At 40.6% G+C, this 23,793-nt stretch overlaps 1 protein-coding gene across 4 annotated transcripts in view; it reads left to right on the top strand.

Moving 5' to 3' along the window:
* GLRA2 (glycine receptor alpha 2) overlaps positions 1 to 23,793 on the top strand; it is a 173,575-nt gene that overhangs the window by 122,936 nt on the left and 26,846 nt on the right. For all 4 annotated transcript variants that reach the window (XM_072816449.1, XM_072816448.1, XM_072816450.1 and 1 more), the window contains one exon: positions 14,356 to 14,505. In XM_072816449.1, coding sequence (XP_072672550.1) covers positions 14,356 to 14,505 — 150 coding nt within the window. The remainder of the gene's footprint in view (positions 1 to 14,355; positions 14,506 to 23,793) is intronic.

Genomic DNA, 23,793 nt, shown 5'->3' with positions numbered 1-23,793 from the left:
GCTGGGATCTTTGTCTCAGGGTCTCTCAGGAGGCTGAAATCAAGGTGTCAGCTAGGACTGCAGTCTTATATGAAGGCCCAACTAGAGAAGGATCCACTTCCAAGCCAACCCATGTGGTTGTTGGCAGAATTCAGTTCCTTCTGGGCTGTTGGACGGAGGCCTTGGTTCCTCACTGACTGTTGGCTGACCGCCACCCTCAGTTCCTTGCCAGGGAGCCTTCTCCGCCAAGCCCAGCCCGTGAAAAGAGCCAGAGAGAGCATGCCAGCAAGAAAGAAAGTACAAGCAAGATGGAAGTCTATGTTTTATAACCTAATAATGAAAGTAACATCCCATCACTTTGCCGTAATGTATTTGTTAGAAATAAGTTACTAGGTCTGGCTCAGAGTCAAAGGGAGGGGGTTATAATACCAGGAGGCAAGAATCATTGGGGGCCGCTATTAAAACTAAGTCTTCACTGGTCTTTTAGTGTAATGTCGTTAACATTTTTAATTGGTGTCCTGTCAATAGGAACAATTTGTACCTTCATAATATGTCCATCCTTATAAGCTCAAAAGATAGCTGTGACTCAATCTTCCTAACAAACATCATATCTAGCATAGAACAGATTATGTTTCTGTAAATAAAGTGCTCTCATTATTTCCCTGACCCAAGAGGGTTAGTATATGTTGGATAACTCTTGCATATTATTGAATAGTTATTGTTATTATGATTGTTGTAGTTACACAATTCTAATATGATCAGTTCAAAACTATCTGTGTAGAACAAAAAGGGAAGTGATGGGTATTAAATTATATGGGTACTAGATCCCAAATTGATTTGATACTTCTCCAGATTGGTTTTTGAACCATGTTGACACTCCATTCCTATTGATGATGTGCAAACCAGCCAGATATAGGGCTTTTGTCGATAAGACATTTTCAGGAGGAGGTGTGGCTGGTTTGCTTGCCATCCTGGTTTCTAAATGGTGCCTGATATGGCAGGCATCATATTTGTGTCAGGCTTCCCTGATCCAATTTTAGGTTTGGGTCATTTGTTTCAGTAAACTGTGGGCCCTCTAACAAGTATTTGGGTACAGAGAGTTCATTTGGAAGGTGGTCTGAAGAAGGACAAATGAGAATGTGGGGAGTAAACAAGGAAAGGGGAAAAGCCAATAAAGTGTATTATGGAATTGGTTACCATGGAGGGCAACCAGGGTTCAGTCCTGCTGGGGATCCTCTGAAAAACCATATAGAATCTTCACTGGACTTGTCCCACCAATAATCTGAAATCTGAGGTCTTTATCTACCAACTCAGCTCCCACTCCTCCCTAGTTGAGGGCTGCCTTTAGGAGTGTTCTAGGCTTCCTTGTGTACAAGTAGAAAAAGTTGTTAAAGCACCAGAAAAAATATCTTAGGCAGAAGAACGGAGAGGCTCAGGGGCTTGAGGTAAGTTGCTGACCATTTCTAGGAGACTTTCCCACTGAATTTGTAGGTGAACTCAGTGCATCTGCCACATCAGTCTTCTACACATAAATATTTTCCATCAGTGCAATTTGTTGCTAAGCAAGGAATTCACCATTTTAGGCAAGTTCTGCCTGGCACACAGAAGAGCTCAATGAATATACATTATTGGATGGATGACATTGAAGGTGGTAAGAAAGCAGGGCATAGGGTAAAGAAGGCTCCCTTGAGACTGGGACCCCATCCTGCTATTGACTTGGTTTCCTCCCTCATCACTTTCTCTCTCCCCTGAGTCACAGAATCAAAGAATAGCAGAAACCTTAAAGATGATCATCCGAGCCTTTTCTTTTTCTAAGAAGGAACCTGAGGCCCAGAAAGGTGAAATGATGTGATTGAGTTTGCAAAGTCAGGCAATAGCAAGGCCAAAACACATATCCCTGGCATCTTCTCATTGATCTCTCCATCACAGCCCTGCTACCTCCTCTCAGTTTCTATAATCCTACAGGACTGATTGCCACCAAGGGATTGAGATCAATTGTAATTCTCTGAAGCAGATATATACAACTGATATATTAGAAACTGATGTGCTCAATAAGTCCTACCAAAATCTTTTCACATTTACAATTTATTGTTTTTACTAGTCTGTACATTTCCATATTGAAATATAATAATAGGGCAGCCCAGGTGGCTCAGCAGTTTAGTGCCGCCTTCTACCCAGGGTGTGATCCTGGAGACTCAGGATGGAGTCCCACGTCAGGTTCCCTGCATGGAGCCTGCTTATCCCTCTGCCTGTGTCTCTGCCTCTCTGTCTCTCTCTCTCTGTGTCTCTCATGAATAAATTAAAAAAATCTTTAAAAAAATGAAATATAATAATACTGCTTTCTGATGGCAGGGTCTTTTTTTTTAATTTCTTCAAAGAGCTTGCACATCTATTTTTGTCATTTTATTCAAGAGGCTGTAGGATTTCTTTTTAATTACTAACAGACTCCTGCAGGCTAGTATATTTTGCAAATAAGTAATTATTAGTGGGTGATTCGTGCTTCTGATTTTTGTGGTGAGGAGAAAGGCATAGAGCTGACTTGAATCAAAACGCTGCTAGGCTACAGGAAATGGATACAGTAGAGGCCAGCTCTTTGGTAATTTACAGTAACAAAAAGTGAGATCACCAGCCCAGCCAGTGGCTTTTGTATCCATTAATTCTCTAGTCCTGACTGACCTGTAGCTCCTTATCTTGTTTTCTCCTCCCCACATGTAACCTGGAACTTGATGGGAGCCTGGAATTTTTCCATTTCAGTCTTACTTTGAGTGGTCTGAAACAGTAGGCCGCTGATGAGCTTCAGGAGCTTTAGATTAGCATGCACCAGGCATGAGCGCTCAGAGTCTCAAGCCAAGAAGGGAAGGTTTCTGTCAAGGTTCTATGGAGACATCCTCACTGGCCTGCTACCTCCACTGTGAGCTCATATGCAGCAAGTACAAAGCTGATGCTAAACCAGGCCAGAAGCCAGGAGGTGGGTGGTCAACTTCTCAGTTACCACGGACTCTGCCATTCAATTATCATCTCACACTATGTCCTCAGCTGTTTAATAGTCTTTGTCCCTCCACCAAAAGAACACTTATCCTTATCCCCAGGATGTGGCATCCAGTGTTTGGAGGACTCGGGTACATTGTGGGGAAGGTCAGCACCCGGAGAAGTCTCTTGTACCCTGAAGTCATCAAAGGATTCTAGGTGCTGTTGAGGAAATGGCTTCTCTATAATTGTAGGCTTAACTGGGTTTCTCAGACTGTCACCATTTTATAGTTCAGAACCAACCATTCCTCACTGGACTTACCTTCTGATCATCTCAGAAGTTGGTGTGAATCAGGAACCCACCATCAGGATTGTTGTGGGGTGACAAGAAGCCTGCACACACTCAGTACTTGGCCTGCCCATGCATTCCAACATTCTGCATTTCAGAAATGGTCAGGGTGAGAGGTTTGGCCAAGGCTGCCTTCCTGATCTGGCCTCCTTATCCTACTCTAGGGAGCACTGCCAACCTGGAAATGATAAGCCAACAAGCCCAGTCTAGGAGGTAGGGATGCCTCAGATTTGCCATATTCCCTCTCCCATCAAGCCTCCTCCCTGGGGAGCACCAAATGGAAAGCTGGAGAAAACCTTTGTCACTATAAACCCTGGCCATCATTCCAAGGCCTTTCACTCAGCCTTAGTCCAGAGAATGAGACTGAGCTGTTTGTATTAACCTTCTCCCCCTTCTCCTTCCTTGCTTGCAAGTATGAAATTTGCACCTGGGTGGGGTGTGTAAGGGAATCACTAAAGAAGTGGAAATAGCACTAACTGCTGAGAAAGCAAATCAAGAACAGAGTGGTTATCGCTCATCTTTAAACACTTATGTTCATAGTATCTCCACGGCTACAGGAGTGACGGTGCTGCGGTTCCTTGTGCGCTGCCCAACCGTGTGCACGTTCCCACTTCTCTTTCACATCAGATGTTGTCATCTGGTGAAATCACAGTCTGTGAGGAATTCTCCTGACTCGCTCCCCAGAGAGGAAGGTTCCCACAGGGATCAGTGAACCAAAAAAGCACTGAGTGTGGAGTCACATCAGGTAGATGGGAAGAGCAGCACAACCACTCTGTGGCCATGTGATCGTGGTAGCTGATGAGTAAACTGGAGCATTCTTATCTTTATAATGGAAATAATTCCTAGAGGTGTGTTGCTGCAAGCTTTTTGTTGCTGATAGTGGTGGTTCATTGTCATGTTTTGGTAACAGCATATATCAGGTCCTGTGACATATTCCTCTGTCACTGTATATTTGTTGTATTCACTACAATGAGGTTCCATTTTATGTGAACTTAGCTTATGTGAATTTGAAATAGGGCAATGTAAAAATACTAATAAAGTCTTACTGCATGCACAGAACATGAAATACAATAAATTCTACATTTATTCCTCCGGGGAAAATTGCCTTGAATTTTGCAAGTTTTGAATTTCCCAATGGCTACAGGAGCTCCTCAGTGGCAAACCACTGTGATTGAGGGTCTGCAATCTGCCAAATGAGTGTTAAGATTTACATAGTGTCTTATTCAATCCTTTGGTGATCCCATGACACTAGAATCCTTGAGCCCCTACTTCAGTATGAGGAAACTGAGATTTTAAAAGGTTAAGTGATTTTCCCAATTTCACTGGCCATTCAGCTAGAATTTAAATCCAAGCTGGCCTGGCTCAAAAACTATTCCTTTCCTTTCTTACTTTCCCATCTTCATATTCTCCCCAATCTCTCTCTCTCTCTCTCTCTCTCTCTCTCTCTCTCTCTCTCACACACACACACACACACACACACACACACACACAAATATCTATCTGACGACACAAATATCTCTTAATAAAGTGGAGGATCATCATCATCCTCCAAAAGCTGGTGGTTGTCTTTCTAACACGGAGATCATCCAGTTGGCTTTTTTCTTCGCCGGGGTTGTTTTTTCACTAGTGGGCATTTGCTCCTGGCTCCCACTCCCTCTTCATTTCTGCCCTTGTTTGAGAATACACTGCCCTTGTTTTGGCACTAGGGGTGCAGCTACGGGAAGCAGATTGTGGGAGAAATCCGTATTCCCGGCCATGAGCTGGGAGTGTGATGAGACACGTGCAAACACAAGCACAGGGGAGAAGATGCCCCCTAGTCCTGCTTCCTCCCCTTTTTCCAGATGCCGCTTCCTCATCACCTTGGCCTCCTCCCTAGATGGCTACATTTGCACAAGGCTGAGAGACTTGGGGGAGCCTTTCTGCAGGGTGTCCCTTTGGCACCCCTAATAGCAGATATCACCTAAGAGTCCTTATATATTCTGGGGCTGGCAGTTCTACCCTTTTCTTAGCTTCTCTACCCATAAAAATTCATGTGGGTAGTACACTTTGGCAAGCTACTTTGAACAGTTTTTGGACCACCATCATAGAGAGAAACTGATTCATCTTTGTAAATGATACCAGCTAGCTAGGCCTGTGCACCACTCAACAAACTAATTGGTCCCTGAAGGTTGTTCAGGTCTGTCCTTTATGAAAGTTTTGTGATTTAGAGTACCATTTTCTAGTTGCCTCCTACAGATACCAGGCTTGGAGGCACTGCCACCCAATGGCTGTTTCTACAAACAGCACCTTCACAATAGTGTTTACTCAATATTCTACCCAGAACCCAACAAGAGCATAAGACTAGAGAGAAAATGGGGTAGGGGTGGTGACACTGGTTTGGGCCAGGTACTCAGTGCTGCCACCATCCCTCTCTGCCAAGGCAATCTGATTTTCCTGGCCTTAAACAGCAGATGTGAGCTCTTTAATTAGGCAATAAAAATGGCAACTTGGCAGTGAAATTATAAAGATAAAATTGTACAACACCACAAATCTTTGGCACTAGGATTAATTCAACTGTCTATATTTTTTCAGATGATATTTTTACAGTGACTGAATGTAGGTAAGAGTCAAAACAGAAAATCAAAGCCAGAATTTCTCATTTCCTCTGTTGTTGATTACCAGCTGTATAAGCTTTTGATATGCATTTAATAAACTTATTTTTCTCCCCCATAAAATGGGGATGGAGAGAGTGGTGGTGTACTTCATAGCACTGAATAAAGGACAAGTTCATTGGAGTTGCCAAAGGCTTCTATTCTACATAATGAAAGCACAAGTCAGGCTAGTATGACCAACAGGTATCTTTCATTTTGACAGCTGCATTAACCAGGGTTAATTAAAATTTTGCCTTCTAAATTAGATAAAAAGCAATTGTACTGTACACAGCAGAAAAGCTTCTATTCTGGTTTAGCAATGGTTTGTATGTATAGTATGAGAATTAATATAGACTCAAACAGGTGGGTGTGAGAGACCATTCCACTTAAAGAAAAATATCTTAGCATTTTGAGATTTCCCTATGAATCCATTTTGCCTCTTTTCTTTTAAAAAGTATTACTTGGGGGCACCGTGGTGGCTCAATGGGTTAAGCATCTGAATCTTGATCTCAGCTTAGGTCTTGATCTCAGGGTCATGAGTTCAAGCCCCACATTGGGCTGCACGCTGGCATGGAGCCTATTTTAAAAAAATGCTACTTGGTTTATCACAGTAATTTGTGATTTTTCCCTACTGTTGAGAGTTTCTTTCCATATGTGCACATAACTAACCCTCCTTGCTTGTCTGCTGGAGGAATGTCACAGCTCTCTGAGGTCAGCTCAGAAGCTGAGAATATGGATATATTTTTGTTGACAAATTGTCAAAGGAGAGTGACTTGCCCATGAAGGATGTAGAGGGCATCCAAGCTGTAAGGACATTCAGGCAATCCTCATACAATGATGATTCACTCTTCTCTGTGGAGGATAAACCCTGGGCAGAAAATGGTCCAACCCTTAAACAATCAGCTCCATGACATGGAATATGGTGTAGTTTTTTAATATAAACAAAACATATTATGGTACTAAAGTAAGTAAATTCAGGGATGGTTTTCCCTTTTGAAACTGATCTGAGTATATAATTAATAAAAAATTTACTCAAGAAAACTTGCCCAAGTTTTTAAAAAATGCCAAGACAGTACTGAAAATAACCACTGATGCAAAATATCTTAAGAAATGTCAACGTGATGCCAAAACAACTGAGCAATGAGCTAAACTCCATTATCTAACTGATGTGTTCAAATACCAGGTAAATGTTTATTTAGTGCCACAAAAATCTAACCCATTCGACTGGCTCTACCTCTTTAAGTAGTTTGCAAATTACATAAATTGTAAGGTAATGAAAATAATAAGTATGCTTCTTTCCCTTAGTGCAAATAAATAGTGAGCTGGATATTATCACCTATAAAGACCAAAGCTAATTTTTTCCTTTTAGTTTTTGTTTTTCTCAGTTTTGTTTTGGTAGCTGATCCTTCATAAAAAGCATTGATTGTGAAAGGAATTTGAATTTATATATGTTTTGGATAACTTGTCAATCAACAGAAACTATGGGGCATCTATGATATACTTAAAGATTTGTCCTTGGTGGCATAGATACAAAAGACATTTTTGGATCTTTATCCCCCGGTATCATACACTTTAGTTGAGTGAAGAAAAAATGCATATACGAAGCAAAGACTAAACTGTACAATCCTAACTGTAGGTATAATACAAATTCTGAAGATGGGCAAGACCACTGTGGACTAGAATAGGCAGAGAAAGCATCAGTCTGGAGATGGAATTTGAACTACTCCTTGAGGAATTATCTGGCAATAAACAGGTAGCAGAAAGGCAGGAAGGATGTCTATGCTGATAAAAAACATATAGGCCAGGTTTTTCTCAACCTTAACACTATTAACATGTAGGGCTGGGTAATTCTAGGTCATGGGAACAGTCTTATGCATTGTTGGGCATCTACAGCAGTATCCTCGGCCTCTAACCACTAGAAGCTAGTGGCAAAACCCCACTCTCCAGTTGGGACAACCAAAAACATCTTCAGACATTGCCAAGTGTCTTCTCAGAACAATACTGTCCCCAGTAGAGAACCACTGGACTACATATAGATGCCTGGGCTGGGAGAGTTTTTGCTTTCTCCATTTCAGAGTTTATTAACCTCTGAATTATTGACATTTGGGGTCAGATAATTCTTCATTGTGGAGGTTGTTCTGTGCATTATAGAATATTTAGCAGCATTCCTGACCTCAACCTCCTGGACACCAGTAGCACCTCCCCTTAGTTGTGACAACCCAAAATATCTCCAGACATTGCCACGTGCCTCCTAGGGTGCAAAACCACACCCAGTTATGAACCACTGGGGTTCTCAGTAGGAATGGACTTGGCTCCCTCAGGGATAAGCAGAATTACTTAAACAAAGTACAAGGTTCATGTTAGGAAAGAGTGGAATCAGATTAACTGGGGTGGACACATGCTGTGCAAGATCTTGGATACTAGAGCTGGTAATAGGCAGCTTCCGCAACTCTTAAACAGGTATGTTGCAACATGAAATTGGCATTTTAAATTTAATCTAGCAAAAGCAAAAGGATAAAGTGCACAGAGAAGAATTGAATACAAGGAGTGGGGGACTCAGTCAGAAGGTTATAATAACCAGGTTGAAGTGTTAGTTGCCAGGGTTGTAGTGATATATTTAAAATGGAGAGAAGTACCCAAGGGTACTTTGCAGAAAGAAATGTTGAGCTTTTACAACAGATTGAGTATTAGAGATGAAGGCAAGGAAGGAACCAATGGTAAAACTATGTTTGCTAGTGGGAAGATTCAAATCAGATGAAAGGGAAAGAGGGGCATTTAATGAGTTTGATTTTTCAGATACTAACTGCAGGCATTTTAGAGTTATGACAGGAATGAGAGGTGAGAGGTCAGGACTGAATGATGGATTTGGGAGTGTTAGAAACGCAGAACCCTGAAATCTCTGCGGCTTAATACAATGAAAGTTTATTTCTCACTTAAATTATACTCTTCTGTAGAGTGGGTGGCCCTAGGTCTTTTAGGGATCCAGGCTTCTTCCATCTTTTGGCACTGCCATCTGAAATCAGTGACATCCAAGGTGGCTGTGGAAGGGTTAAATCATAAGGACCTCATAGGAGATTTTAGAGGCCCCAAAGTGGCATCTATCACTTCTGCCCACATTGCACGGGGGATTCAACTGAACTGCCAAATTTTTTATACTAGTGTCCCAGGAAAGGAAGTGGGATTCATGAGAACTTGGCCAATCTCTGCTATAGGACACACACACACACACACACACACACACACACACACACACGAACAAGAAGAAAACTATAGAATCCAATGGGTAGATTCATTGAGGATATGAAGATAGAAGGAAAATTAAAGAGGTAGAGTTCAAGAAACATGACAAATAGAAGAAAATCCAGCAAAGGATTCGGAGATGTTGTTGGAAAGCTTGCAGAGAACAGGCCTTGTGTAGAGCTGAAAGTGGCAGGAGGAAGGAAGGCAACTTTTTTTTTTTTAATGTGTTTATTTTTTTTAAATTTATTTTTTATTGGTGTTCAATTTACTAACATACAGAATAACCCCCAGTGCCCGTCACCCATTCACTCCCACCCCCGCCCTCCTCCCCTTCTACCACCCCTAGTTCGTTTCCCAGAGTTAGCAGTCTTTACATTCTATCTCCCTTTCTGATATTTCCCACACATTTCTTCTCCCTTCCCTTATATTCCCTTTCACAACTTTTGGTAAGGAGGGAAAACGTCTGCTTTTGCTAAGACTCTTGCTTTTGAAGACAGAAAAAAAAAAACCATCAGGATAATTAGAAAATGACTTACACAGCTATACCCCGCCTCAAAACCATCATCAGCTTGTCGTTATGAGCCGTCTGAAACCCAAAGCCCTCTGCTTGGCCTATCTGGCCCAGTCTATCTGCTCGCAGCCCACCATGTACTTCCCAGGTACCTAGCACACCCTGGCTAATAGGTTTTTTGCCATCCCTGAGCCCATCTACTCTCCGATCCTCATGGCTTTGTTTTCATTGCTGTTTCCATCCACCAAATCCTGACCTTCTTCAAACATTAGTTAAATGCCACATCACTAAAGAATGAAGCCTTTCCTGATCTTCTCTGTCAACCTCCCCACATTTTAGCAGCCTTTTGGTTTTTCTTCTACCCTGGCACAGGAGACCATCTACTTTGTATCAGTGATATGTTCACTTGACTGTCTCCTTCAGTAGACCACAAATTTCTCAAGCACCAAGCAGCACTACTGTGATGTACAACCCCAGGACAAACCCAATGACACTACAGTCTAGGTCAGGGCATAGCAAATGTTTTCTGTAAAGGACAACATAGTATGTATTTTAGGTTTTACAGGCCACATGGGCTCTGTCACAACTGTGCCATCTTAGTGTAAAAGCAGCCATAGATAATATGTAAATGAATGAGTATGGCCGTGTTCCAATAAAACTTTATAAAACATGTAGTGAGCCAGACTTGATCCATAGGCCATAATTTGCTGCTCCCTGAAGTATGGGAATGGCACTTCCTGGAGCACAGTGTGAACAAGGTCCTCTGAAGTATGATCTGGGAAGTATCAATGTGCATCTTTGTTATCCATATACCTTTTGCTCCCCTCCCACCAGCACCTAGTACAGTGCCTTCCACATAGTATGCCCTCAATGTTTATTTTCCTGAATTAAATATGCCTGGAAAGATACCAACTCACTGAGTCATAATAGCATTTTGAGAGCTTAATTACCTTTGAAAACTATTTTTTGCAAGATTGTAGTAAAGTAGTTCAGGAAGCAATCATGTAAACCCAAGAATCATAAAAAGAATGTGACGGGGAAGATGTGAGCTAACAACATCTAGGGATTAGCAGCCAAAGTGAGAGAATCTGACATCAGAGCTGGGTAAAAGCAACAAAAAGGCATTTCAATCCTCAGAGACTAGCACTGAGGGACATCACATCATATGTAATAGATGTCTCACAACACCTTCTAAATCCGTGTGAATAATGCATTTAATGCCAGCACTTCAATGCTGGAAAGATGTTCATGATTTGGAGGAAACTCAGAGACCAACCAAAATGTTTAAGAGACTGAAAGGGCTCATTTATGAGCAGCTATAAAAGAAGCCAAATATGTGCTTGGCCTGCTGATGGCCAGAACGAGTTGAGGAAAAGGCTTACAAATTACTAAATGCTGTAAACACCAGGAAGGGGAGGAGTGGCGGTCAGCTCTCTTGGACTTAGCTCTTGGTATGGACATATCTCAGGCACTGACAAATTCCTCTCATTATTGGGTCTTAAAACATTTATGGTCTTCTGAATAATATATAACTGGGAATGCTGTGATTGGTAATGTTCTATTATTACAGGAAAACAGGATTGCTCCAGAAGAGCAAATATAAGACAAATTACAGGGGAACAGGATTGCTCTAGAAGAGCAAACACAAGACAAATGATTGCTTATTAAGGGAAGAAACATTCCAGGCATGCTAAGTGTGCTAAGAGAATTAAAATCCACTCACAGTCCACTCCTAGAAATATCAAATACATGCAACTGCGGGTAAGGTTATATAGTATAAAATTATTGAAATTTAATACAAAGATGGAAAGATGGCCAGATACTTCCTTCATTCCTTCTGTCAATCAATCATTGATTTATCCATCCATCCTACATAGCTAATGCTTACTCACTATTTGCCAGGTCCTATGTTGGTGATACAAAGGTTAATAATATATAGAGCCTGTCTAAAAAACAAAACAAACGGCTTATGCTCTAGTGATAGGGTCAGAGAAGTTCATGGAGTAAAAAGGGACAGGTTCAACAGAGAAAGATGAGAAAGCAAAGGAAAGTGGCTCCTAACTCAGATGAGAGAAAGTAGTAAGGTTGGGGAGGCTTCCCAGGTGAGCTGGCATGAGTCAAGTACTGAAGGATTCTGAAGAGTCTGTGAATCAGAAAGAATGAGAATAAGTATCCCAGGTAGGAAAGGTGATATATTCAAAGTGCTGGAGATGATAAAGTGCTGGACCATTTTGTCACAACATATGTGGGACTGACCAGTAGTTCAGGTTGACTGAGACAAATAGTGTAAAGCAGATGGTATCCTTAAAAATAATAACTGGAATATATTAGGATTGTGGATTTTTATTTTCCTTGATCTTTCTCACTCTTCCAAAATTTCTCCATTAATAAAATCACATCCTTATGTACACAAATAATTGCAAATGTTTATATAGCACTTATTCTGTACCAAATACTATTCTAAGCACTTTGTATATATTAAGTGATCTTATCCACATAACTCTGAGATAGGTATTATTGTCCCTATTATACAGACAAGGATGGGAGGCAGAAAGAGGTTTAACAATTTGGCAAAATTATAGAGTTAGGAAAAGAGTGCTGTTTTCTACTTGGGTCATCTCACTCTGAAGCCTCTGCTTTTACATCTACTGTGTTACTACTAACTTTCTAAGTCAGAAGACTGTTTTCCTATCATTTATTCCTATAATCCCATTCTAAGGACTGATCTAACAAATAATCAGAGATACAGCCAAATATTTTGGGGGAAGAACGTTCATAGCCCCAAATTTTATAGTGGCAAAAAATAGAACTAAAAATCACCTATATGCCCTATGATACAGAATTATTAATCATGGTCTGGACCATTATGCAAGTATGATTTAGAAGAAAGTTAAATGATGTAAGAAATGCTCACTATAAAGGTCAAAGAGAAATGTAAGATACAAACTATAATCCTAGTAGTGTGTGTGTGTGTGTGGTGGCGGGGGGGTGGGGGGAAAGGAAATCCACTAGTCAGACCGGTATCCAATTACAATCTTAGCTCTGCCATTTAATTAGCTCTGTGACCTTGGGTAATAATTTAACCCTTATGTACTCCAGTTTCCTCATCAGAAAATAAGGGTAATACAGTTATTGTAATGGCTAGAAAATACAGATAAAATGCTTACAATACTGGCTGGTAAATACCCAGTGTCTGCTATCAAAATAATTGGAAACCGTATTTAAAAGTTAGAGCTAGAGGTGCCTGGGTGGCTCAGCTGGTTAAGAGGCAGACTCTTGATTTGGGGTCAGGTAATGATCTCAGGGTCGTAGGATTGAGTCTGCATTGGACTCCGTGCTCAGGAGGGAGTCTGCAGGAGATTCTCTCTCTCCCTCTCCCTCTCCCCCAACCCCATGCATGCTCTTACATTCACAGGGTCTCTTTCTCACTCTCTGTCTCAAATAAATAAAACTTTTTTTAAAAGTTAGGGTGGGGTGCCTGGGTGACTCAGTCAGTTAAGTGTCTGACTCTTGATTTTGGCTCAAGTCATGATCTCAGAGTGGTGAGATGGAGCCCTGCATTGGCTGCCTGCTCAGCAGGGAGTCTGCTTCTCTCTCTCCCTTTGCCCTCCATCACATGTGCGCTCTCCCTCAATCTCTCTCTCTCTCTTAAATGAATAAGTAAATCTTTAAAAAAAATTTAGAGCTAGAGAGTACACATTCAGCTAGCAGTTTGATAAGCATCCTTTGTAGTCTGGGGTCCAGTAGGTTACAACATCATCTAGTTATTTTAAAAAATAATTGGGAATGAGGTAAGGTGAGTAGCACTTTCCATTGCAAGTAAAAACTATTTGCTTTCAGAATCTGATTTCTCAAACTTTAAGATTATATATACCGAACACTTGGCCAACCATAGAAAGTGCTATAAAATTTCCTTTTTAACCAGATACCTTCCCAAGACCAGAACCTGATGCTTTATTTGGGTTGAATATTTTTGAACTGTGATAGCTTAAAACTCTTTAGAAATTTGTTTTCAGGGCAGCCCGGGTGGCTCAGTGGTTTAGCGCCGCCTTCAGCCCAGGGCGTGATCCTGGAGACCTGGGATGGAGTCCCACATCGGGCTCCCTGCATGGAGCCTGCTTCTCCCTTGCCTGTGTCTCTGCCTCTCTCTCTCCTCTCTGTGTATTCTCATGAATAAATAAATAAAATCTTTAAAAAAAAAAGAAAGAAATTTGTTTTCATTGTCAGGACCACTAGATTGATGGAAATTACAAATAGGTTTTTGAAGGGCCCAAAGCCACACATGGCTTATTTCTCATCCAGGTTTGGGAATTATCTTAGTTACACTAGCTTTTAAATAGTAAGAAAAAAAATGGAAGGGAATAAGCAGTTTCAAAGTTTGTTTTGTTTTGTTTTCCATGAAGGAAATTCTTGTAGTGATCTTCGGAGCCGGTCTCCGGGATGAGACTACTTGAGCAGATGGGCTATACTGAGAGAGATGAACAAGGGCCTGGGGCAGAGAGCATGTACTTTTCACTGCTCAGCCCCGAATCTGCAAAGTGGAATGGGAAATGCTTAAGCATTCTCTTAAGGAAAGGATAGAAAATCAAGGAAAATGAGGTATTCTGCTTCTCACAACATTAGGAACCCAATTTCCCCACAGGTTTTCACAGTGGCCCCCTCTTGTCTCTCTCTTTCAGGTGTCCTATGTAAAGGCGATTGACATCTGGATGGCGGTGTGCCTTCTGTTTGTGTTTGCTGCCTTACTGGAATATGCAGCAGTGAACTTTGTCTCCAGGCAACACAAGGAGTTCCTGCGGCTCCGGAGACGACAGAAGAGACAGAATAAGGTACAGTTGACCCTCAGCGCAGACAAAGTCAGGTAGAGCTTGAGGTAGTTAACCAGGCAATGTAATTCAGAAAATAGAATACATGATGAGCGAGATGCTAAGGTTCATTTTTGTCCTGATGTGTCCTACTATACTGGCTTATTGCTTAGGTTCGTCCTTTAAAATTGGGGCAGGGTTGTCACACTTAGCAAATAAAAACATAAGGCATGCAGTTAAACTTGAATTTTAGATAAATAAATAGCATTTGGTATAAATGTGTCCCAAATATTGCATAGGAGACACATATTAATATTAATAAATTATTTTATATTAATAAATTATTTGTTTATCTGAAATTAAGATTTTTACTGGGAGCCCTGTTTTATCAGGCAACTCTAATTGGAGATATATACTCAGTTTGACAAAACTGCCTGAAAATCCTGATTTTTTGAACATTAATAATTTGTGTATATGTGACTTTGTATACATAACTTCTTCGACTGACTTTTTCATCAATTGCTCTGGTTTATGTAAATAAGGTCCCTACCCAGGTTGGTCACAACTTGATAAATCCCATCAAACTGATCTCATTGTCTTGACTTAAATTTTAATGCATAAACTCAAATTTTACACTATCCAGAGGTTTGAGGGTTCAAATAGATGCTCAAAATCATTAGCTCCAGGTTCCTAAATTTTGCCTGCCCATTTGAATAGCCTGGGGATCTTTCAAATATCCCAAATCTTGGCCACACCCTATGGCAATTAAATCCCAATCTTGGGATGGGGCACACAGGAGTCAGGATTTCTGAAATTCCCCCCAGGTAATTTTAGTGTGTGTACGTGTTGGAAAAGCACCACCCTGGTTTATAATCCACTTTTATACAGGACACCAGACAGCTTGCACTTGTTTTCAGTTTCTGATTCTAGAAAAGAAACATGGCCTTTAATGTGGAGGATGCTAGTGCTTGTAACAATGTCACTAGAGAACTAAAGTTAAAGTTTAACACACAGTAAATGACAGATACTTTTCAAAATCTGTTCCTCTAAAATCTGAGAAATTAAACTTGCTATTGAAGCCATAGTTATATACAACTCTGTTGGAACAAAACCAAAAATGTTTCACTGTCAATGCTCCAAATACCTAGATGCAAAGCTAAACATTTATTGTGATTTAGACGTTGGTTATGTTGAGGAGCTTGCATATGTATGAGCTCACAGAGTCCTGACCTCATCTACAGAAGTGTTTCCTGCACATACTCTGGACTGGTATCTGGCTGGTTGATCTGTTTCTCTTTTCTATCTCTTAGGAACATTTTGTTCTACCACAGCCTAGGGAAACACACACACATATTCTTTGCTGTATGCTATTGAGTATCAAGCCTTTCTCAGTTTTCTCTTCTTTGCCTTCTTGTTGATGATAACCATTTCTTCAACCTCATCCAGAGGAGTCTGCACAAAGTGGCACTTGTGCCATGCAGGAAATTACTAGAATGTGAGGGTATTTCAGCACATAAACTACATTCCCAGAATTCCCTGGCTTACATAGTAGATGGCCACTGACTGCATAGTGTCTTAGACCAGAGATGGAAAATGAGTTTCATTTTGCTTCCCAATTCTGAATAATTGGTAGGACTTCCTTAGAATGCTTATGTGGAAGATTGTTGGGCTGTATTTGTATCTTATCGTAAGAGTCACATGGAACACTTGTTAAAAGTAGATTCTTGTACGTTTTCCCAAACCTCCGAATCAGAAGCTGTGGGGGTGGGGGGGCGGGCAGGGGGCGGGAACGGTCACTAAGAGTTAGTACTTTTCACAGGAGTCCCAAGTGAGTCATATTATAAGTTTGCAGAAACTTGGGCAATATTAGAGCAGTCAGGGGAAAAGAAGATGAAGTAGTAGAAAATGAGGTTAGAGGAACAGGTGATTTCAGATTCATATAGGACTTTGCAAGCCAGTATAAAGGGATGGATTTTATTCTAACTGACTAGAATTCACAGATTAGTTTCAACATAGCAAATGCCAGGCTATCAAGTGGATGGTCCATGGGGTCAAGAGTAGCAGCAGCAGATCAGTTAGGAGGCTATTGTAGAAATCTTCCAATTCATGAGCATGAAATGCCTTTCCATTTCTTTGTGTCCTCTTCGATTTCTTTCATCAGTATTTTAGTTTTCAGAGTACAGATCTCCCACCTCTTTGGTTAGGTTTATTCCTAGGTATCTTATTATTTTTGGTACCATTATAAATGGGATTGTTTACTTAATTTCTCTTTCTGCTGCTTCATTATGGGTGTATATAAATGCAACAGATTTCTGTATGTAGATTTTATATCTTGTGACTTTACTGAATTCATTTATCACTTCTAGAAGTTTTTTTTGGTGGAGTCTTTTGGATATATATATATATATATATATATATATATATAATTATGTCATCTACAAATAGTTAGTTTTACTTTACTACTTCCTTACCAAATTTGGATGCCCTTTATTTCTTTTTGTTGTCTGATTGCTGTGGCTAGGACTTCTAGTACTGTGCTGAATAAAAGTTGTGAGAGTGGACATCCTTATCTTGTTCCTGATCTTAGGGGGAAAGCTCTCAGTTTTTCCTCCTAGAGGATGATGTCAGCTGTGAGTTTTCATAGATGGCCTTTATTAGGTTGAAGTATGTTCCCTCTAAACCTACACTGTTGGAGTTTTTTTTTTTATCATAAATGGATATTGTACCTTGTCAAATGCTTTTTCTCCATCTATTGAAATGATCATATGGTTCTTATTCTTTCTTTTATTAATTGATTTGCAAACATTAAACCACCCTTGAAACCCAAAATTAAATCCCACTTGATCATGGTGAATGATTTTTTTAAATGTACTGTTGGATTTGGTTTGGTAGTATTTTGTTGAGAATTTTTACATCTATGTTCATCAGGGATATTGGGCTGTAGTTCTCTTTTTTAGTGGTGTCTTCAACTGGTTTTGGTATCAAGGTGATACTGGCCTCATGAAATGATTTTGGAGGTTTTCCTTCCTTTTCTATTTTTTGGAATACTTTGAAAAAATAGGTATTCAACAACATAAGAGACAAACAGGTGTTGGCAAGGACATGGAGAAAAAGGAACCCTTGTGCACTGTTGGTGGGAATGCAAACTGGTGCAGCTGCTGTGAAAAACAGTATGGAGGTTCCTCAAAAAGTTAAAGATAGAACTACCTGACAATCCAGCAACTGCACTGCTGGATATGTACCCCCAAAGTACAAAAACATTAATTCAAAGGGATACATGCACCCTTATGTTTATAGCAGCATGATTTACAATAGCCAAGATATGGAAGCAGCTCAAGTGTCCTTCGATTGATGAATGGATAAAGAAGATGTGGCATATATACAATGGAATATTATTCAGCCATAAAAAATAACAAAATCTTGCCATTTGCAATGACATGGATGGAGCTAGAAAGTATTATACTAAGTCAAATAAGTCAGAGAAAGACAAATACCATATGATTTCACTCATATGAAAGTTAAGAAACAACAAACGAGCAAAGGGGAAAAAAAGAGAAAGATCAAGCAAGAAATAGACTTTTAATTATAGAGAACAAACTGATGGTTACCAGATGGGAGAAATTGGTGATGGGGATAAAGGAAGGCACTTGCCATGTTAAAACACTGTTGGTTAAAAAAAGACAATGGAGGAGTTGGAAGAGAGGAAGGGAAAGAAGGAGGGAGAGCAGGGCCATTAAGGGTGCTTCCAAGGGAGTTGTAGTGATCAAACAGGGACTCTAAGGTAGTAAAGTGAGAACATGAAGGGGACACTGGCTATTCACAGACTGGCCATTTCATTGAGGGGTCAACAACATGCTGAAATAAGAATATTAAAATAACTGTGCCAGAAGGACAGAAGCCAGTAATGAGTGGGAGAGATAAATAAATGCTCAAAAATCAAGATATCACAGGAGGTAAAGACAAGGACAAGGGTATGACCATGAGCATATGGCTCATGGTCAATTGGAGGGAAAACTGACAGTGAGGCAGTCAGGGAATTGGAAGGCCAGGGATGGGGCCAGTTATCCATTAGATTATTGAAGACGCTCAATGAAAAGTGGCATTAATGGGTATTGAGTTAATAATGAAATAGTTCCTAAAGTCATCAACTACTAAGGGCTGGAAGCTGGTAGATGACACCAGTGATAAAGGAAACCAGTGATGAAGCTGAAAGAGCTCAACTTCAGAGGCTCCAGAGGAGCTGGAGTTAAGGAAGAAAGAAAGCAAGAGAGTTTGGACACTGCAAAGAGGAGCAAGAAGGACACCTGAGATGGCTGACAGTGCTGGGCATTAAGGGGAGACTCCTTAGAGATGCCAGTTGGCACTGGTAGTCATTGCTTTGTCTTAAAAAAAACTGAGGAATCTAAGTTTAGGTGTTTTGCATGGAGATGTTCTGGAGTTCAACTGTGCATCTCAAAATGGCCATTTGAAATATGAAGCTTAATTAACAAATTTAAGACTTGATAACAAGGTGGGGAATAAAATAAATCATGTTTGGGCCTTTGTAGTCAAGGCTCTTATTTTCATTGAAAATTAACATTTTCAGAAAAAAAAAATGATTAGGAGACATTTCCACTTATGTGTCCCTTAGGAAATGGTATCTTCTTCTCTAAGGTAGCACATTAAGTTTTTTTAAGTCAGAACCATGATAAGAAAAAAAATGGTAATGAGAGCTAACTCTGATTGAAGGCTTACTATATACCAGGCACTGTTCTAGGCACTTTCCATACAGTAGTTGCTTTAATCCCCATAACAACTAGGTGAATAGTGTGATCCTACAGCCCAGCTTCCTATGGGAAGTCCTGGTCTTGCATATTGTCCTGATGCCTTGGTGTAATCTAGCATTTGTTATGGATTATTCATTTTAAACAAATTATTAGTAGTTGCATTAAAACAAAATGAAATGGTTTTGGTTGATGTCTCTATCGGGTTTCTGCATGGCATAATCCTCTGGGGTGGGGGTATACACGTGCAGTGGACAAGTTCTCACTTTAACATGTAGTAAAATCTAAAAAATAACCATCACTATCCTTGGCTTCTTGACCCTTTCTGGAAGCAATGTCGTATCACTCTCTTTCCAGGATACCTCAAAGGGAGATTGCTGGTCTCAAAATGAAGTACACTTTGACACAACTGACTGGGGACAAAGGATTCTGGCCTCTGTCAGTGGTGGGACACTGCTATCCTGCTGGCCACTTGGGGTGCCAGCCTTGGTCCATGACATGGCACACAAAGTCCATGATATCACTAGGCCACCACTTGGTGGGGTCAGTAGAACACATGGAAAATCATAGGTTCAATGGACAAAAAACAAAACAGACTGAGCAGTCTTGCTGTTGAGCATCTGAAAGTTAATGCCTTTGTCATTTTTTGCAAGATAACTCTATAATTTGATAATGCATTTTTATTTTGTAATAAATAACATCAGAGAGTTGTACTGTTAGTGCCATTTTCACTCTCAAAATTACCCTTGTTTGGATAAATTACATGGTCATCCTGTCAATGTGAAGGCAGTATTCTTATCTCCATTTTACAGATGAGAAAACTAAAACAAAGGTTCAGCAAAATGCCAAAGCCACACACACAGGTTTTCTGGCTCCAGAGTCCCTGATCTTAACTGCTATTGCTCAGAGTTCATGTTTTAGATCTTACATTATGATCCAGTATCCATCTCTGAGACACAGGCATACTTGAAACAAACACCTCTAATGTACTCTAATGATCTACTCTGTTTTTTCAATGTGAATGTGATTAGGGTAAGGCAAGTGAGATGAGCACACAAGTACAAGGGTCAGATCCTGTTTTTACTTAAAATTTTGATATTTTGTTCCCCTTGGATTTTTTTCATTAACAATGAAGTTTTTAAATCTGGCAATAAAATATTGACCTGGAGCACTTGGATTGTGGCACCCCCTTACCTTTTGGACCGGAGGCCTTAACACGCCCTAGTTCTGGCCCAGTTAGTCATGAACCACTAAATCCTCACAGACCCTAATAGATAGGTTGTGCCTGAGTTAAAACAAAAACAAAACACCATTTTTAAATGTTCACTATTCCCAGTGAAAAAAAGTCTTGGGGAACGGAGCTCTGTAACACAATACAGGTTGATTATGTAAAAGGTAAAAAAACAAAAACAAAAAACCCCACAAGAGCAAATAATTTTCCACAGTGACACTGGCATTAAGACTTATTCAAGGAAGATATTTACTGAGAGAATGCCTGAGATTACATTGACTTGCATGGGAAGAATGCCTGGTGTTTACCAAACAATCAAGTTATGAAATGGGGTCACTTTCAAGGAGGGGCCAGGGAGTTTTTGACTAGGTGTATTTGCTTAGATTATCTTTTCTACATCTCATGAAGCAGCCACTGTCAATTTTACTAAAGCAGAGTTTCTCAGAAACAATCAAGCCCAGATCTTCAACTGACAGAATTTGCAAATCCCTATGGTTGGGCCAACCCCAGTCTATCAGAAGCTGATGCCCTAGGTCTATGTGGTAAAATCCTGTATTTATGTTACTTCCTTAGTTCCAATAAGGAATTTTCGTACCATGTGATGTTTATAACAGCTTTCCTAGAGGAACTTTAAAGCCTCACCCGAGTTTCTTCCTTTCTTTTGTTTTTTCCTTTCTTTTTATTATCTGGCCACACCACACTTGACTTTTGGCAATGGGTCTGATTTTAGATACTCCCAGATGCCCACAGAGCCCTCACTTCTTTATTTTCAGTGACTAAACAGAAATTGTGGCTGCTTGAGAACACAGTTATGGTTTTTAGGCCACCTAATGATAAGCTGTCTTTGTTTTTAAAGATTTTATTTATTTATTTGAAAGAGAGAGAGCTAGTACACGAGTGGGGGGAGGGGCAGAGGGAGAAGGAGAAGCAGACTCCCCGCTGAGCAGGGAGCCAAATGTGGGGCTTGATCTCAGGACCCCTGGATCATGACCTGAGTGGCAGGCAGATGCTTAACCGATTGAGCCACCCAGGCGCCCCTCATTTTAATTCCAGCTAGTTAACCTGCAGTGTTATATTAGTTTCAGGTGGACAATATAGTGATTCAACATTTTCATACAACACCTGGTGCTCATCACCAGAAGCTGCCTTTTAAAAGGAATGTTGACACACTATTAAGACTTCAACCTCCCAGGGAGAAAATATGGGGCTTCAAACTGACCAGACAATAGGGTGAGAATGTGAGGCCCTGATTAAAAGGTCTCAGATGACAGTAAGTTGGCAAGGAAAGAATTCAGCACTCATTTTGCTGTGATTTTCTCCCCCGACCCCTTATCTATCCTTTAACTCTTAGCTAATTTGCTAATTCCTCAAAAGATAATTTCCTGGTCCTACAAGGCTGAAATAATCCCACTCTTTCAAGCACCCTTTTCAAGTACCCAATTCGTTCCTTTTCATAACATGTGCCACTTTCTACCCACTGCTGTTCATGTTTCACGGAGGAATAGAAGATTGGAAAGATATCGGGAAATATTATTTAAGACACTTTACCTAGAAATACCTGAATCCTGATCTCAACCATCTTCTCATTGACCTTGAGTGGAGATAAACCTACAAGGACAATAAACTATTTTTATTCAGCTTTAACTTCAAACCTGAAGGCAATGTCCCCAGGAGGGAAACAGCTTAGAAGCCCTCCTCTCTCTCTCTCTCTCCCTGTCTCCCTCCACTCAGGAGACCCAGAAGCCCTGAGCTATTTCCTCCTCACTGTTCCCAAAGCCTTAGATTTTCCCATTCCAATGGGAGGTGGGACCCCACTGGTGAGGGCCAGAAGACAAGGACCCTTAAAAAACACAAACAAACACATAAACCTCTCTGTGCCTCAGTTTTCTCATCTGTAAAATGGAGTTAATAGTATTCACCTCATAAGATTTTGGTGAGAATAAAGTGAGTTCCTATGAGTAAAGCTCATACAATAAAAAAGCCATAGCACGTAGTAAAATTCTGTTTAGTGATTGTTCATTTTAGTATCTACTTTCTCCACCACTATATAACAGACTCTGGGTCATAAAGCTTTTGTTCAATTTAATGGGGAGCATTTTCTACAGATTAAAATTAAACATATTAAAATAGCTACATTTCTTCTCCCTCATTCTCATTCCTCTTATTTTTCTGTTTTTTTTTAAAGATTTTATTTATTTATTCATGAGAGGCACAGAGAGAGAGGCAGAGACACAGGCAGAGGGAGAAGTAGGCACCCTGTAGGGACCCAGCCGACGTGGGACTTGATCCCAGGATCACAACCTGAGCCAAAGGCAGGCACTCAACCTCTGAGCCACCCAGGTTTGAGGGTCTTTATTTAATTTTTTATTTTTTAAAAGATTTTATGTATTTATTCATGAGAGACACACAGAGAGAGAGGCAGAGACACGGGCAGAAGGAGAGGCAGGCTCCTCGCAGGGAGTCCGATGTGGGACTCAATCCCGGAACTGGGATCACGCCCTGAGCCAAAGGCAGACGCTCAACCGCTGAGCCACCCAGGAGTCCCTCCTCTTATCTTTCTTGTACAATGGAAAATTAGATTGCACAGTAAGATTCGACTCATGTACAGCGATTTTTATAATCATAGGATTGAAATAATGAGTTCGTACTTTTACTCTATAGTGTCTAAACAAGAGAAGTGGAAAGAATTAGGAGCAAGCTGAATTCTTCCATTCTGTCTCCCACTATTACAGGTTGTGGCTAAACTTCCTAAGTACAAGGGCACTTTTTCCAGTTGTAGATAACCCTTGAAGACCCCTCTAACCCAATTAGAATGTAAACTGACTCTAAAAGGCGACTATTGAAATGCAGATGTTGGGATCCCTGGGTGGCGCAGTGGTTTGGTGCCTGCCTTTGGCCCGGGCAGGATCCTGGAGACCCAGGATCAAGTCCCACGTCGGGCTCCCTGCATGGAGCCTGCTTCTCCCTCTGCCTGTGTCTCTGCCTCTCTGTCTCTCTCTGTGTGACTATCATGAATAAATAAATAAAATCTTAAAAAAAAGAAATGCAGATGTTACTATGGCTAAGTCTAATCAACCCAACAAATCAAAGCAAATGAATCCGTTGAACCGTAAGTCAAAGGATCAACATATGAGAATCTTTCATAAGGTCTCTCATCTCTTTCCTCTCCAAAGGTGTAGAGTAGTAGTTCTCAGCCTGAGCAATTTTGCCCCCAATGGACACTGGCAATGTCTGGAGACAGGTTTGGTTGTCACATCTAAGGGATGGGTGCTATTGGCATTCTGTCTGTAGAGGCCAGGATACTGTTAAATTTCCTAC

The sequence above is a fragment of the Canis lupus genome, chromosome X (assembly GCF_048164855.1).
Source record: "Canis lupus baileyi chromosome X, mCanLup2.hap1, whole genome shotgun sequence".
In the NCBI taxonomy this organism is placed as follows: Eukaryota; Metazoa; Chordata; class Mammalia; order Carnivora; family Canidae; genus Canis; species Canis lupus.
This window is presented reverse-complemented; position numbering and strand designations above follow the sequence as displayed.